General features: G+C 36.3%; 1 protein-coding gene and 1 non-coding gene across 6 annotated transcripts in view; both read left to right on the forward strand.

Moving 5' to 3' along the window:
- Ppn (proteoglycan-like sulfated glycoprotein papilin) overlaps nt 1–16,697 on the forward strand; it is a 557,431-nt gene that overhangs the window by 376,728 nt on the left and 164,006 nt on the right. For all 5 annotated transcript variants that reach the window (XM_081729955.1, XM_081729958.1, XM_081729956.1 and 2 more), the window contains exon 5: nt 9,698–9,780. In XM_081729955.1, coding sequence (XP_081586081.1) covers nt 9,698–9,780 — 83 coding nt within the window. The remainder of the gene's footprint in view (nt 1–9,697; nt 9,781–16,697) is intronic.
- Nucleotides 4,919–4,990, forward strand: TRNAD-GUC (transfer RNA aspartic acid (anticodon GUC)). The gene has a single exon. It is a non-coding gene; the product is annotated as a tRNA-Asp (tRNA).

Genomic DNA, 16,697 nt, shown 5'->3' on the forward strand with positions numbered 1-16,697 from the left:
CGTACCACGTACACATAACATGCTGTGCCGTCCCGCTACTGCTTTCTACACTATTTCCCTTGGTTCTTGTCAGCTTCGTGTCGCTTCGAGTACTCCGAGAAAAACCGAAGCATTGCGGCCGACGACCTACGATTGGGCTAATTTCTCTTCAAGGCAGCCTATCAGGGCACAGCATGGGAACAGCACACTATGTGAGATTTAACCGTTAGGCTCTTCCAAGAGAAAGGATGGTAGTGGTTCCTTGGCAGTATGACACCTCTATCATAGGTTTTGATAAGGCTATGACTTTCGACAAGTCTGGGATAAAAAGAACTCGAGTCAACTTCGAGTCGCATTCTTGTCGTCTTAATGAGCCCCCGTCCAAGTGTTTTGTTTGACGTTCCTTTTGCGATTCTCCCGTGTTGTCCTCATGAACTGGCTACCTCAACAAAAAGTTGTAAGAGTCGAAAATAGGAAATGAAGAATTAAGTTAAGAGAGTCAGGGCTGAGGTTGCATTCAGGAAACAGACACAAACTAGGAAGGGAAATAATAATAATAACTTAGCAATTGGACAAAGTCGAAAAATATTGAGCTTCTTGTCTTTTTACTTTAATAACAGATACAGAATGGAAGTTCAATAAACGAAGACATCATACAGGGAGAATCCAACATAAGCGCAATGCCTCACAATGATATAAACCCGTTACAATTTATTCCAGCAGAAACACATTTACGATAATTTTCTTTATGCACCTAATAAATCTAAGATAAGGACCATAAGTTTGCTGATCAAATATGACTTTTTAAGGTACAAGGATTATTTTGATTCCAATAAATACATTTGTTATACAGTGTACGATCTAAGTAGCTAATCGTCAAAGGATGTGCATTTCTCAACATCCGGAGGCACAAATCTTCTTTTATAATAATATATTTGAAAGTTTTTCGATATTTTGAACGCAGAGTAGTGTATCAGAAGACGATAACGTAGAGCTGGTAAGATCTTGGGGAGGAGATAATCTTCAGTTTAACCCCCTCCCCACTACATCGGAGCCCATAGTCTTCGTGAAAAATCCAACGTAACATAACATCCCTCCAGTAAGTTCAATGACATTAGTTCTTCTCCGATACCCCTTTTTGGTTTTATCTTCGTTTTTTTTTTTTAAATATTTTTCAAGTTCTTTCGAAGCCCCTATTATAAAATTAAGTTCTTTGAACATTGACATACGACATGCTCAAACACTGATAGGAACATCACGACCTCGGATCAGTACGTGGTTTGTCTACAATGTAATAGAACAAGAATGTATCCATGTATTGTACATTCAAATTGCTCAACCATAACAAGATCAGTGCTTACATGTTTGACTGGAGTCACTACACACACAAAGAAAGAAGAGATTTTAGTCAAATCGTATTGTGATGTAAATTTTTATGGATTGGTTTTAGCTCAGTCAGGACAACATTACTGCCTTTGAGAAAAATACTCTTACAACGAGTTGAACGTCTGGTCGCTCTTGCAGGCTTGTATTATATATATACACACACACAGCCCTATTGCAAGTATGGATTCAATGTCTTTACTTACCTTGACCACGAAAATAATGTTTGTTCAGCTTCGTTTGAGGCACGCCGCTGCTCAATGAACTAACATGAATAATGTGTCTTTTTTTATATGTGTGTGTGTTTGTGAGTACGTGAAGGAAAAACCTTTTGTTATACAAGTTTCCAATTAAGGATATGTCAAAAAAAAAGAAAAGAAAAAAGAAAAAAAAGAAAAATTATATATCTTTTGGTAGTTTTATTACAGCATGTAAAACTCATGTCTTATTCGTATAGGAACCACTTTCTTTAATTTTTTTTTTTTTTAAAAAGCTACTTTTCTAAATTATAGAGATTGACTTCATAACTTTTAATCAACAACAATTTTTGAAGATATGGCGATGTCTTTTTAGCTTTCTTTATTACACAAATTAATTTCATAAAACTTGTCACTAAGTTGCCTCATTTGGACTTCTGTGAGGATGTTTCTTTGTCATTTCTCATAGGGTATATGTTATTTTGAATATACTCTTTTCTTAACTGAATACGTACTTGTAATAATATCGTTATTCAGCCTCTGTCACAATGACATTCGTGGGGGGCGTCTATGAAAAATTTCCCTTTTTATTCACTGAATATCTATTCGTCAGGGTCACAGTTGCATCATCTTTGAATAACCATTTTTTTGTTATTAAAAAAATATCTGCTACCGGAAATAACAATATAAATAACCTAGCCAGTCTATCATGGCGAAAATCGGTAGCTTTAACTTTTTTTTACCTGTTTTATCTTGATTTGTCACCCCTATTGATTTGTACTTGAAAGTAGCCAGTGGGGGATCTAACTAACTAACTAACTCTATGGCCTATGGAACCTGGAGGTTCAATACCGCGTTCACAAAAGCTCTCCACTGACTTCTATCCTTAGCTAATTGGATCCAGTTTCTACTTTGTATTCCTATCTCTGCGAGATCCATCTTAATATTGTCCTCCCATCTGCGCCTAGGTCTTCCTAATGGTCGTTTTCCGATGGGTCTTCCAGTCAACACTTTGAAAGCATTTCTACTTTCTTCCATTCTAGCTACATGACCTGCCCACCTAAGCCTCCTAGACCTGACGACCCTAATAATGTTAGGTAAACCGTATAAATTATGTAGTTCCTCGTTCTGAAGTTTCCGCCATTCCCCATTCCCGTTCCTCTTGGGTCCGAATATTCTTCTCAGGATCCTGTTCTCAAATATTTTCAGTCTATGTTCTTCCCTCAGAGTAAGCGACCATGTTTCGCAACCATACAGAACAACAGGCATGATTATCATTTTATAGATTTTAAGCTTCAAATTCTTCGACAGAATTCGCGACAACAAGAGATTTTGAACCGAATGGTAACACGAATTCCCTGCTTTTAGTCGACATTTAATTTCTCCGTGAATATGATTTTCGTCTGTTAATAGTGGGGGATCTAGAAAGCAGAAACTGGAGGGCCAACCGAACTCATACTATGATAGATATAGGGCCTATAATGCGTTTTCTATAAACTTTTTTTTTAAAAAAAAATACAAATAATAGTTTAAATTACATTCGTCAATGAAAACACTGGGGCCATAGGTCTCCCCGGCTCCAGGCTACATCCGCCACTGAAAGTAGCTATTACTTTTTTTCGAAACTAACGGAAATTTTTATTAGTTTCATTTTAATGAATTCTTCAAATCTGTTTAAATGCCCCTTCGGTTTAAAAACAATAATTTGTACTTTTGCTGTCTTCATATGACAATCTGGAGTGGAAACCTTCAAACAGGCAGATACAAAATAATTCAGTTTAGAAATCTGGCAACATTGACCTCTTCGCGAACTCAGTGAAGTTCGCGGTTGCTAAGCCACAGGGGTTAGAAGGAAGGTTTTTCCTCTTCTAGGAAAAATGCTTGTTTATCCATGGCCCCCAACATTAGTCACTAGTTGTTGCGGCTAAACTTTAGGTCCGCCGTATGCTATAGGTTAAAATTTAGGTCATTAAAAACACTAATGGTTTTCATTTAACAAATTTATTTGGGGAGTACGTGGCTCAGTAGTAGTGCTTATCTCTGGTGCATGGGGTCCCTCGGGTATGCAAGTTTGTGGTGGACAACAACTGTAGGTTTTCTCTGGGTACTCCTGTTTTCTCCCACATTTCCATCCCACTAATTCTTCCATCATTCTAGCCTAAAGTGCATAAAATGAAATGAAATGAAATCTTTAAGTTTCACGTCCCACGTTTAAGCCGGCTAGGCTAAAGGAGACGGCGATGAGAAATGAGTGAAATGGTTTAATGAAGAAAGTGGGAGGAAACGGAAGAACCCCGAAAAAACCACGCACACCACACTGAAGCGAACTGGGATCGAACCCAAGACCCCATGCACCAGAGGTGAATGCTCTACCACTGAGCTGACGCGGCCCTTAAAGTGCATAATCGAGGGACGTTAAACTGAAAGATTTCAATTCATATTTACCAAATTTATTTACGTATTTATTGAGGTTACGCACCATAGATTTCCTTATACACAACAATCTCGCAAGTGCTGCCATCTTTTACCGTCAAACAGACAATTGAAAGTGCACGTAGCGACATCTATTGAGAGTGACCGTTTACTATTAGAAATTACCGTGATTCACAGTGATGCCGAGCTGTGGGAAAAATCCCATTTTGTCGGATTTTTTTAAACTAATTTTTCGAATAGGGATAAAGAGAATCTTCGTCAAAATTGGGAACATACGTGGGATTTTTCATATATTTATTTCATGGACGTCAACAAAAAATCTTTATGAGCAGGAACTAGATTAATGACGCTTGAATAAATGTGAAATCAATGCTAATTGTCAAATTTTGTAATTTGAAAATTCCATGTTATAGTGTGAAACTGATCTATGCCTGAATTTGTGAATCTCAAGAAAACAAAAGTAAGGAGCCACATTCTGAAGTTTTTTTTCTTTTTTCTTTTTTCTTTTTTTTTTTTTTTTAATAAGAACGAAAATCGGAATTTATGAATAATTCACTCAAATATTGAGAAAAAGTAAGTGACATACTGTAGTTTCAATTTTCATATTTTGTAAATTTTGAAAATCTTGAAATTAGTGTAGCGCGTGGTAAATTTAAGAGCAAAATTAGGGATGGGCACGAGTCGAGTCAAAGGTAATTTTCTCGAGTCGAATTCCGAGCCGAGTCCTTCAAAATATTGGGGGGACGCTTCCCCCTTGTCCCCTTTTCCGCCAGAGACACCCATGTATTTCAGTGATAAAGATAAGAAAGAATTAATATAGAAAGACGAGATATCATATCATATAATAGATAATTCTGCTTCCTATAAGAAATCACTTACGCTAGGCTTCTCGCTGAGAACCATATTATCAGAAAACGTGAGACATATCCTCGGTAGTATAGTGGTTAGTATCCCCGCCTGTCACGCGGGAGACCGGGGTTCGATTCCCCGCCGGGGAGGAAATCATTTTTCTTTGATTGAATTAGTTTTTTTTTTTAAAAAAAAAAAAAGTACATGTAAAATATGAATGGAAAGATTTCTGTTTCTTTAGTTTTGCTGGTATTAACCGGGCCATAGCAGGCGTAAGTTTTGGTCGAATAGGCGCCATTTCTGGTCAGACTTTAAATATTTTCATTTCTAATCTGGTTACAAATACCTCTGGCGCGTTGAATACACTGTGCTCAAAGTGTAAATAAAATAAAGTTGAGCTGTTGTGTTGAAATTTCCTGATGAAATCGGACAGATAACGCGGTTGGTTGTTGTTATAAACAATGTAATCGCAGCCAGGGATAAGCTATGGGAGTTGGAACACGAGAAGCCGTGGCCTTCGGAACAGCGAGAAAGAATCTTTAACTGTTTTTACTGTTGGCGACCATTGATGTGTTGATTTGAATCATTCAAAAGTGTTGGTTTCTTCTCTTTCTTTCTAATCTGGAGGTTCCGCATTTGCTACTGCCAATAAATTCTTCCTGATAAAGATCATGATTGGAGATATAAGCAACCCTTTCCCACAGGACGATTCGTTCCCAAGAATAGCAGAAGACCAAACAATTTTCATTCTTTTAAGTTTAATGAAAAACCGGTTCTTGTGCTTACTAAAAGTGATCAATGTGATTTTTTCTTCTTTAAAAGAAAGAAAAAAAAGCAGTGACAAGGAATTGACCACACTGACTGCAATGCAATGCTCACCTCTAGATAGAAAAGTAACGAGTTAGATCTTGAGGTAGGGCAGCAAATACTTCAAAGTGATATTTCGTCTACCCTTTTATACGGGAAAGGAAATAAAAGAAAGAAAAAAGAAAAAAATGAAAGCTAGCGATCTAATTGAAACTGTATGCATCATACAATAGGAAAGTAGGCATCTTCTCTTTCTGTTCACTATTCATATTTCACTCTTTTGGTGGCTGTTGCAGCTCCTTTCTTACCAGCATAGATAGTAAGACCAGGAATGGAAAACGATAGGCTAGCCAGCTGCCACCATTGCTCCTACGTTGCACTTTGCCGATTTACCGACTATTTGTTAACCAACTCAATTGTCTAGTCACCTGCCAACGTTGGCCTTACGTTGTGATTTGTTGACTATTTGCCAAACAATTCAATTGTCTAGCCAACTACCAACGTTGGCCCTACGTTGTACTTTGTCGATTTGCCGACTATTTGTCAACCAACTCAATTGTCTAGGCAGCTAGCAACGTTGGCCCTACCTTGTAATTTACCAAATTGCTGATTATTTGCCAACCAATTCAATTGTCTAGCCAGCTGCCAACATTGGCCCTACATTGTAATTTGCCAAATTGCTGACTATTTGCCAACTGCCTCGATTGCCTTGCCAGCCGCCAATGCTGGCTTTATGCTGTAATTGCCGATTTGCCGACTATCTGCCAACCAATTCAATCGCCTAGTCAGCTGCCGATGTTGGCCCTACATTGTAATTAGCCGATTTGCCGACTATATGCCAACTAACTTAATTACTAACGTATTCCTATGAGAAAAGGAAAAATGTGTCATTCGGAGTGCGAGGTCGAAACTGTTGAATAAATGACAGTAAATTGTTGGTTGGCCAGCGTAATCTTAAACTATAATGGCCCAACGTTAGTTTTCAACTTAATTTTTGTAATTACCTCCAACAATGGCAACCATTAGCCAACATAGAAACGGACCAAGTGTACTGCTACGGCTTGATCTGGAACAAATCGTTAAATTTCGTATACGTCATCTGAAGATTTGTTTCCACAATCAATAAATGGCATAACCAAGGGGGGATTTTCAGTTTTAACCTCTTCCCTCCTTTGGACAAGAAATAAAAGAATAAATCTTTATCATATTAAGATGTGTGTATAAACACCTGAAATGATATCAACTTGTGAGCTTAACCCCACCCCCACCTCATTCTTCGCAAAACTCTGTACGCTACTGAATCCAGTAACTTCTACACCTCCGGTAACAACAAAACTTTAAAGTTTCAAAACTTAAAACAACATGGCTTGTAGGTAGCGATAGCTGGATGTAATTAATAGAATATACTTTTATACAATATTTCCTTTTGTTCATTACCTTCGATCTATTTATTCTTCAAATTTATTATTATTATTATTATTATTATTATTATTATTATTATTATTATTATTATTATTATTATTATTACTAGCAGCGTTCACCCCGCTTCGCTGCGGTCACCCCGGAACGCAATAAACTTTGTTACTTAGATAATTTTTACTTTTTCGCTTTCAAATTGCAGTAAATGTTAACATTATAGCGCCTGTCATTTATGTTAACCCGCCGAGTGACCCGCTTCGCTGCGGTCACCCCGGAACGCAATAAACTTTGTTACTTAGATAATTTTTACTTTTTCGCTTTCAAATTGCAGTAAATGTTAACATTAAAACGCCTGTCATTTATGTTAACCCGCCGAGTGACACGGTCATGCGGGTTGCATATAAATACGTTTATTTTTATACCTATGATGAACTAATAACAAAGGATTTGTACGTATGGACACTTGAATGGTCAATTATCTCAAGACACTGGTAATTAAAAATTAAAGTGATATGATAAAAACCATCTAGGGTCCAAATCCTAATAACCCCCCAAAAATAAAAGAAATTGGTTCAGCCGTATTAGCGTGATGAGCTAACAAAGGATTTGTGCGTTCTCTTTTATAATATAGATTATTATTATTATTATTATTTTAGAAACATAACCGAACATTACAATTTTCTCTTTCCTTTTAATGTCCGTAACTAAGTTCCATTGTAAGGATTATGGAAGAATTGGCGGAATGAGGATATGGGGAGAAACGGGAAAACCTAGAGAAAACTCACAGACATGACATGATGTTTTCCACCACAGGGTGGGATCGAATAGGGGGACTTCTTACATCAGAAGTGAGCCACAATATCCCAAGTGCCGTCATTACCTATAGAGAAACATAAAACTAAACTGAACTAAACTATTTGGCGTAACGGACGCCATCTGTTAGCGATTGGTGGAACTACGTCTAGTCTAGCGACGAACGAGTTGTCAGTGCGTCGCGTAGCCTTATCGCTAACCAGCGTATCGGGAGCTTTCAAGACCTAGTCTTTTATTCACGTGACTTCCCAGTTTGCCTCACTACGCTGGGTGAACGCCCAAAATTGGGGAAGCGCCGGTCGGGAATCGAACCCAGGACCACGCAGACATGAATCCAACGCTATAACCACTAGACTAAGGTGCCCCTATAGAGAAACATAGGTACACCCTGTTCCTTAAAAAAAAATACTGAAATAAAATATTTCAGTTCTGAGCCCTACGTTTGATGCCCTGCAGGCTAGAGGGCACGGATGATAAATTAAATGGATGATTATGATAGAAATAGTGGAACGGAAATGTGGGAGGAAACAGGATAGCCTCGAAAAAACCTCATGACACGATGTTATCCATCACAAACTCACATATCCTGAAATCAGTAGCTTATTTAGGATTTTGTTTCAGGGGAGAGGGGCTATGCAAAACATGTGGATAAACACTTACATTTTTCCTTTTGAGTGCCGATAAATTCTAATCAAGTTCATTTACCTTCCTTTAATATTTGTATAATGACACTTCCATGTATGAGGAATGAAACATTGAGTAAGAATGGACAGAAGAAACTGAAAGTTAAGATAATACCTAGGTTATCAAGAAGGAAATGCGCTGGGAGGAGGTATGAAATTCGGTGGATACACATTTCGATGACGGCTGCCTTGAATCACAACTAATAACGGTCGAAAGTACGATAGAAGAAACGAAAGAAAGTAACAAAAAAGAACGCAGTTCTTACATGGAATGAAGTTTGATAAATACAGTATTATTTCTGAAAAAAAGCATTAGAAAATGGGAAACGAGTGAAATTCTTAGAAATTGTAAGAAGGATTATTGTTGTACGTGGAATGCGAAAAACTAACAAATTTATTTCAGGGAAGGGGCTTGAGCCCGATAGCCTTCCTAAATACGCCAGTGCTTGGAATCAAACCAGGGACCCCTCACACCAGAGGAGAGCACTTTACCAGTGATCCACAAAAATATGCTTTCCTTCCTTGAATGAAAGTTATACGAGAATTCAAGATGGACTACGGTTTACAAATGATTTTTTTTGCTTTAAGAGGCCTAATCACTGAGAAATTAAAATACCGCTAATTTTACAGTAATTATGTGATATCTTCAAATAGATAAAAGATAATCGAAATGTGGAACAAGAGCGCGCTAGACAATATTATTTTACATGAGATACCGTTATCACGAGTCACTTACTAGCTTTCCGTTTGCAGCCATTTCGAAACACGAAAATAAATGCCGATTTTCTAAATAGCTGGAAATCGAAAGCAGATAAGTGAGTCGTGATAACGGTATCTCATGTAAAATAATATTGTCTAGTGAGCTCTTGTTCCACATTTCGACTATCTTTTATCTATTTGTAGGTATCACATAATTACTGTAAAAATAAGAGTTTTTTAATTTTGCCGTGATGGGCCCTCTTAAGTTCTACTCTAGACATTATATAAATAAATACTGTATAATGAATCTTCGCTCTAGTTGTATCACTTGCATAGGCAGCACTACGACTATCTATTTATATGTAAAATTTATCTATCAATTAATGTAATAGTTACAGAATTTTAAAACATTACAATTTTGTCTTTTCATTGCAGGATTGCCCGGAATCATCGCGCGATTTCCGAGCGGAACAATGTGCTCAGTTTAACAGCGTGCCTTTCGAAGGAAGATATTACGAGTAAGTATGACATATTGATGTTATTTCCTGAATGAAGACAACAAAATAAACGGTGATATTTATTGCTCACTTTCTTTCTTTCATTTTTTTTAATAACAGTTGTCGAAGCAATTAAATTCCTATTAATTTCCTCCACACCTGTTGTCATTAATTGATGAGTTGTTCAAAAAGTAATCATTTACTTGAGCAGAGGAGAATAAAATTCTTTTCTTTTTAGTATTAGGTTATATATTTCAACATAATGCGAAATCATGAATGAATTAATCTGTTATATTATATATTTGGTAATGTGATGTTTTCGAGTGATTTATTACGTATTGTATCTTGATTTATATCAAAATATGTTATATTAAGTATTTGTTTAAAACAAACAAAAATCCTTATATGGTATTCGAAGGTAAAGCATTTACTTGAATAAATTTTGATATATATATATATATATATATATATATATATATATATATATATATATATATATATATATATATATATACTGTATATCAAAATCAAAATTTTCAGCTTTGTAAATCAGTACCAAGAATCTTGCGAGCACAATGAGGTTAAATGATTAGTAATAGATTAGGATTGAAATCCAGATTGAGATCGAAAAATTTACCATATATATATATATATATATATATATATATATATATATATATATATACGAGGTGTGATCAGAAAGTAAAGTTACAAAACCTGCAATGAAACGTGTATATATTATTTCATACAACTAATACAGCCAACAAATAGTACATACATTAGTTTTTTTTTTTTTTTTTTGGCATAGTCTCCATATCTATTGAGGCACTTATCGCACCATACTTCCTATAAACTTATAAGATACACGCACTTCGTATAAATGAGAAAATCAGGAACTTGACAGGGAAAAATAAAAATCAAATATTCATCATTATCACTATTTAATACACTAATTGTCATATCTGCCGCTTTAGATATGAGGTAAATAATTGAATTGTAAATGCTTTTCAAAAAGAAATATTATTCCACCAAAAACATAAATGTGAAAATAGATCCAAGTTCTCGTGCATTTATCACTTTGTTAAGCCAGAAAAAGAATAGAGATGCCAAGACGCCAAGTTCTCCTGATATTCGGAAATCGAAATATGAAATTTGGTACTTTAGTGCTGAGAAGAACTTGCCAGGCAAAAAGTCGAGGCGGTACTGTATAGGACTTGTTCTCAGCTTTAAGGTTGCAAATTTAAATTCCCAACTTTTCGATATCCATACAACTTGGCGTCGTCGTTTCAGAATACTTACACAGGAGCTTTCAATTTTGTCAAAGATAATATAATGAATGGTTTCAACTACGTTGAATTTCAAATTGAATCTGTAAATATCAAAGAAAAATATGTTTTCGATTATCTTTTCTCCCCATAAGCCCTTTATTTCTCCAATAATCCTCACCATGTATCCAATTTCTCTTGTAGTTCTGCCTTGGTCTTACCAGCATAATGTCGTCTGCTCCAAGGTGCTAACTCTTGAACATCCTTTGTAACCTTGTCCATCACAAATGCAAAGCGGTATGGACTGAGACTAGATCCCTGACGAAGTCCTATTTTCATTGTGAACTCTTTCTGTCATTCCACATGCACTCGTCACTCCTGTCCTACATACATCATACATGTCTTGAATTATACAGATATACAGACGTGTGCAAATTATTAGACTAAACGTCGATTTTTAAGAATTTTCGATAAATGTTTGTTTTTTCCATATTTGCATTGTGTACTGTTGATATTTTTTAAAGCTAACGTATGCTTATGGACTTTATGTGTACCTTGGCAATAGAAAGTATTGATTTTTTTTTTTTAACTTCTGACTGACAATAATGGTAAACAACTGCATCATTGTATACTTCTATTAGCACATGAACTGGAGTTGGTCCTTTCTGCATAGTTATACCAAATTTGCTTTGCATGTTATTATGTTTTTAGTATTCCAAATAATATTTTAATGTGTATTAGGTGCAAAACACATGAAGTTTTGCTTTCTTAAGTGTTACTTTTAGTTGAATGTCTGTGCAAAAAGAGCATTAAATTTTTTTTAAATCTGTATTCGGAGGTTTAGTGAAAGTGGCAATTATGGACAAAACTAAATACTTATCGCCACGAAAACTTGAATTAACTGAGTGTCTTGCGAAAGAAAAACGTTACACACAGCAAGAAATAGCTAGAAAACTGTCTATTTCTCAAAAAACATTCAATCGGACAAGTTGAGCCTTGGAACTGAGTGAGTCATACACGCAAGAGAACTCAAGTGAGAGCTCAAGTAAACTGAAAATCAGTCCTCGTGTTCAAAGGAAATTACTACAGATGGGCAAATTCAAAAGAAGAGCTACTAGCAAGGATTTGTAAAATCATTTATATGCGAACGGAAGTGACATATCTCCATCTACAATGAGAAGACGATTATGTGAAGCGGGCTTACCAGCGCGAAGGTCCCGCAGAAAGGCGAAGTTGATCCGACAGGTGGCAAAGCAGAAGTTGGAATGTACAAAGGAAACGAAAAATAGATTCAAGGATGACTGAATCAAGGAAAGATACCAAGTATTACATATTTAACCTGTATACTTTGTCAACTTCGGCATCTTTGGGGTGTTGTAATACACTTGAATATTTTTTAAAACTATATTGTATAAAAAAAAGTATACAAAGGTTTATGAGAGCAGTTGCTCCTCTGATATGATGTTTGGTGTACGATTTTGTGATAAAATTTAAAATAAATACATTGAGATGCATTATACTATTTCCAGTTATGATTTTTTTATGTATCAATATTTTCCTTAAGTGAGGAAAGTAGTCAATATGTTCGCAGGAAGTTAAGATGAAATATTTTCTCCAAACTGTTTTCCAAACAATGAAGCACCCAGCATCAGTCATGGTCTGGAGCTGTATGCCACTGTATGGTCCTGGTAGACTGTATCTCGTGAAAGGAATGATGAATCAAAACAATATCAAAATGTGCTACAAACCAGACTTATCCCACAAATAAAGGAATGGTTTCCGGATGGGAACTTCGTTTTTAAGTATGATTGGGTCCCATGCCATAAAGCAAGGACTGTAGCTAATTTTTCTAAGAAAAAATGGTATTCAGGTTCTGCCATGGCCAGAAAATAGTCCCAACTTAAATACTACTTAAAACTTGTGGGCTATTATTAAAAATAAAGTGAAAAGAAAAAGGATAACCACCAAGATCGATCTCATTGCAGTAATTATAGCATCGCGATGAGGAAGTGAAAAATAATTCTATAAAGTTAATGAAAAAGTATGAAAAAGCGTATAGAAATGGTAATAAAATGGAAAGGAAAGCATACAAAATACTAACAGGTTGTAACATGGTGAAAGAATACAGAAGTACAGGATTTATTTAAAATTGTATTTAAGGTTCTTCATTTTTCAAACTTTAGTCTAATAATTTGCACACGTCTGTATGTGTTCGGAACACATTTCTTCAGTGCCCACAAAATAAGATCCCGTGGCGCTCTATCATACGCTTTTACTAGGTTGATGAAAACCATATGAAGATCCTTCTGGTATTCTCTGTAATTTTTCATTAGCATCCTAAGTGCGAATATTGCATCCGTTTTCGACCATTCTGACATGAAACCAATTTTTTCTCTGTTATTTCGGTCTCTTATCTCAATCTTGCTTCTATCATATTTTCCCAGAGCTTCCTTGCATGGCTTATAAATTTTATTCCCCTGAGTTGCCACATTCTTGCACATCACCTTTATTTTTAAAAACTTGCATAATGTAGTCGTTTCTTCATTCTTTTGTCATATTTCCTGTTTCCAATATCCTATTAAAAGGTTGAGTATACTACTCTCTCCTTCTTACCTAGACCTTTTTTTATACTCTCATGTTTTTCATAGCATTTTCTACTTCTACCAGAGTTACAGGCCAAACCAGTCCCCGATTCGTGGATAGATTTTCACAAGTTTCCCTCGGGTTTTCTTTATTGACAAGTTTCTGGAAGTATTCCTTCCACCGCTTCTTTATCTTCTCCTCACATGCCAAACCTCATTATTTTCATCCTTGATCTAGCGCACATGCGAAGTATCCCTCTCTTGCCTCTATAGCGTTACACTATATAGCCCACAGTTCGAATATTTGTAATCTAATTTATTATTTTACCAAAATTCACTTGAACACTCCACATTTTATTATAATACGTAATGAAGGAAACATTTACGCCTTTTAAATAACTTACATGTAGAGTATATAAGAAGGATCCTTTGTTATATCATATATCTCTCGTTGCTATGACGACTAATAACACATATCGTCAGATTGCTATGTTAACACATCAAAACATCAATAATAATATCTGAAGGAAATTAATTTTATTTCTTTTTATATTTTCTTCTTCTTCTTTTAGCTAGCTTGTGCATATTTTAATAGCACATATTGCTCGTAAATACAAGTAATAATATTAAAAATACATAATAACTTATACCTCTTTCTTATTTTCGGAAGCTAGTAAATCGTCTTTTCTCCTTTTGTTTCCAGGTTGTACAATTAATCATAAGCCTGCCCTTTAACTACATTAACTGCCTTTTTGGCGTTCTTTTTCGCTTTCTTGTAACCTTTCAGGTATTGTTGATTGCCAAAGGTCTGCCAATTTCTTTTTGTATCGTTCCTTTTTTCTCTTTTACAGCTTCTTAAACTTCTTTATTCCACCACGTTTCCTTATCAATGAAGTCTCTTCTTTTTATTTCTCCAATAACTTTTCTTACTATTTCTCTGAGTGCTGCTGACCCTCCGGTACACTCTTCTACCAGATGCACCTCTCCTTCCTCCATTTTCAGTAAGTATGATTGTAGCAATTTTCTTTTTGAATCTTTTCCGCACTTGTTCCGTCTAGTTTCCACCATTTCATTCGAACAGGCACATTTTGTCGTCTTCTTTCTACGTTTTCCTTGCAGATGTCTTCTACTACGAGGTGGTACTACTCGGTTCGACTCTCATCTGGCATTACTTTGCAGTCCTTTACATCATGTAGGTTTTGTCTCCTCCATAAGATGAGCCTAGGGTCTCCTCTTATATGTAATAAGATGTTTTCTTTCTTCGAATATAAAGATTTACATAGCAAGATCGTGTGCTCCCGTTAATTGTAGTATGTTTTCACTTTCCTTATTTCTGTTTTCCAATTCATATCCTCCATGTATTGTTTCATATCCTGGTCTTTATCGTCCTACATATCCGTTTCGATCTGTTAGAACAAGCTTCTCACGTAACAAACAATTCTGCAGAATACTATCTAGCTCGATCCAAAGTCCTTGCTTTGTCTTTTCGTCACCCTATCTGTGGAGCACGAGCGCTGATTATATTGTAACGACTTTGGTAGAGTCAATAATGGATCGAGATTTATCCCCTTCACCAATTTATTATAAAAATTTGTTAAATACAAAACGTCTTTGATTACAAAGAGTAAAATAGTGTATATCTCGTTATATCCAGATGAGAAGAAATAGGTATTTGCACGGTACCCCTTCTCTCAAAGCAGTCTTCAAGGCACCTACCGGTTCTGGTGAGTCTTGAAGGATAGCTCCCTCAGCTCAAGGCAGCTTCGCGAGGTTTGGTTGAAGTAAGAACTACTAGTCCAGTGCGACCTCAAGGCGGTGTGGGTGATTTGATCAGTTGGACGACTGGTGCTGGGTTTCTCGGTTGTCCGCCTTTTATCTGTCCTCTTCGGGTCCTTCCGTGAGGTCCGTCTTCTTTCGGCGATCTTCGGTGCCTTTCGTGTCCGCTTTTCTTCTGCTCTGCTGTTTATAATCAATAGCACGTGTTGTGTTGACATGTGCTCTTGTCCTGATGTGGGGGTTCTTACAATATTCAAGGTTTCTCTTTCTCCTAGCACGAGCTTCACTATCATAATGCTGTTGTTTACTCTCTTTACGTCCACCAATTTCTCCTTCATATTCTTATCCAAGACAATTCTAACGTAATTCTTTCTGTTGTTCCCCGTGTATATAAGTTTGCATTCATTTCCAATTTCTTTTAATCTTGAACCTTTCCATTTAGTTTCCTGGATGCATGTTATGTTTACTCTTCTTCTTACTAGTGTCTACGATAACTAGTAGTTCCTATTTGTTAAGGTTCTGACGTTCCGTGTTCTTATTCACCTCTGGTACATGGGGTCTCGGGTTCAAACCCTGCTCCCGCCAAGTGAGCTTTGTGGTGGACAAACACAGTGTGCTTGGGTTTCCTCGGGGTTATCCCGTTTCCTCCCACTTTCATCATTCCACCATTTCATTCATTTCTCATAATCACCGTCTCCTTTAGCCTAGCCGGCATAACCGTGGGACGTAAAACTCAAAAATTTCATTTCATTTTCTGTGTTCTTATTCTGATTTTGAGCTGCTTTTGGACTTGCTTTTTTTAAGCCCCTTCCGTCATTGTTAAGAGGTAGCCATTGCTCACTCCTCCGAACTTTAAGAGGCCCCATCACGGCGAAATTAAAGTACAGCCAATTTTACAGTAATTATGTGATATCTTCAAATAGATAAATCAAAAAGTGGAACAAGAGCTCGCTAAACAATAGTATTTTACATGAGATACCGTTATCACGATTCACTTATCTGCTTTTGATTTCTAGCTATTTTGAAAATCGGCATTTAATCTCGCGTTGTTAAATAGCTGCAAACGGAAAGCTAGTAGCTGACTCGTGATAACGGTACCTCATGCAAAATAATATTGTCTAGTGCGCTCTTGTTCCACATTTCGATTATCTTTTATGTATTTGAAGATATTACATAATTACTGTAAAATAAGCGGTATTTTAATTTTGCAGTGATTAGGCCTCTTAAGGCGATCGGTCCGCCCGTTTTTCTCGGGTGCGCCCTAGTCTTTTCCTTACTTTTATTCCTTTCTCGATATATTTATTTGTTTATTTTT

Source organism: Thermobia domestica, chromosome 11 (genome assembly GCF_964235325.1).
Source record: "Thermobia domestica chromosome 11, izTheDome1.hap1.1, whole genome shotgun sequence".
NCBI lineage: Eukaryota > Metazoa > Arthropoda > Insecta > Zygentoma > Lepismatidae > Thermobia > Thermobia domestica.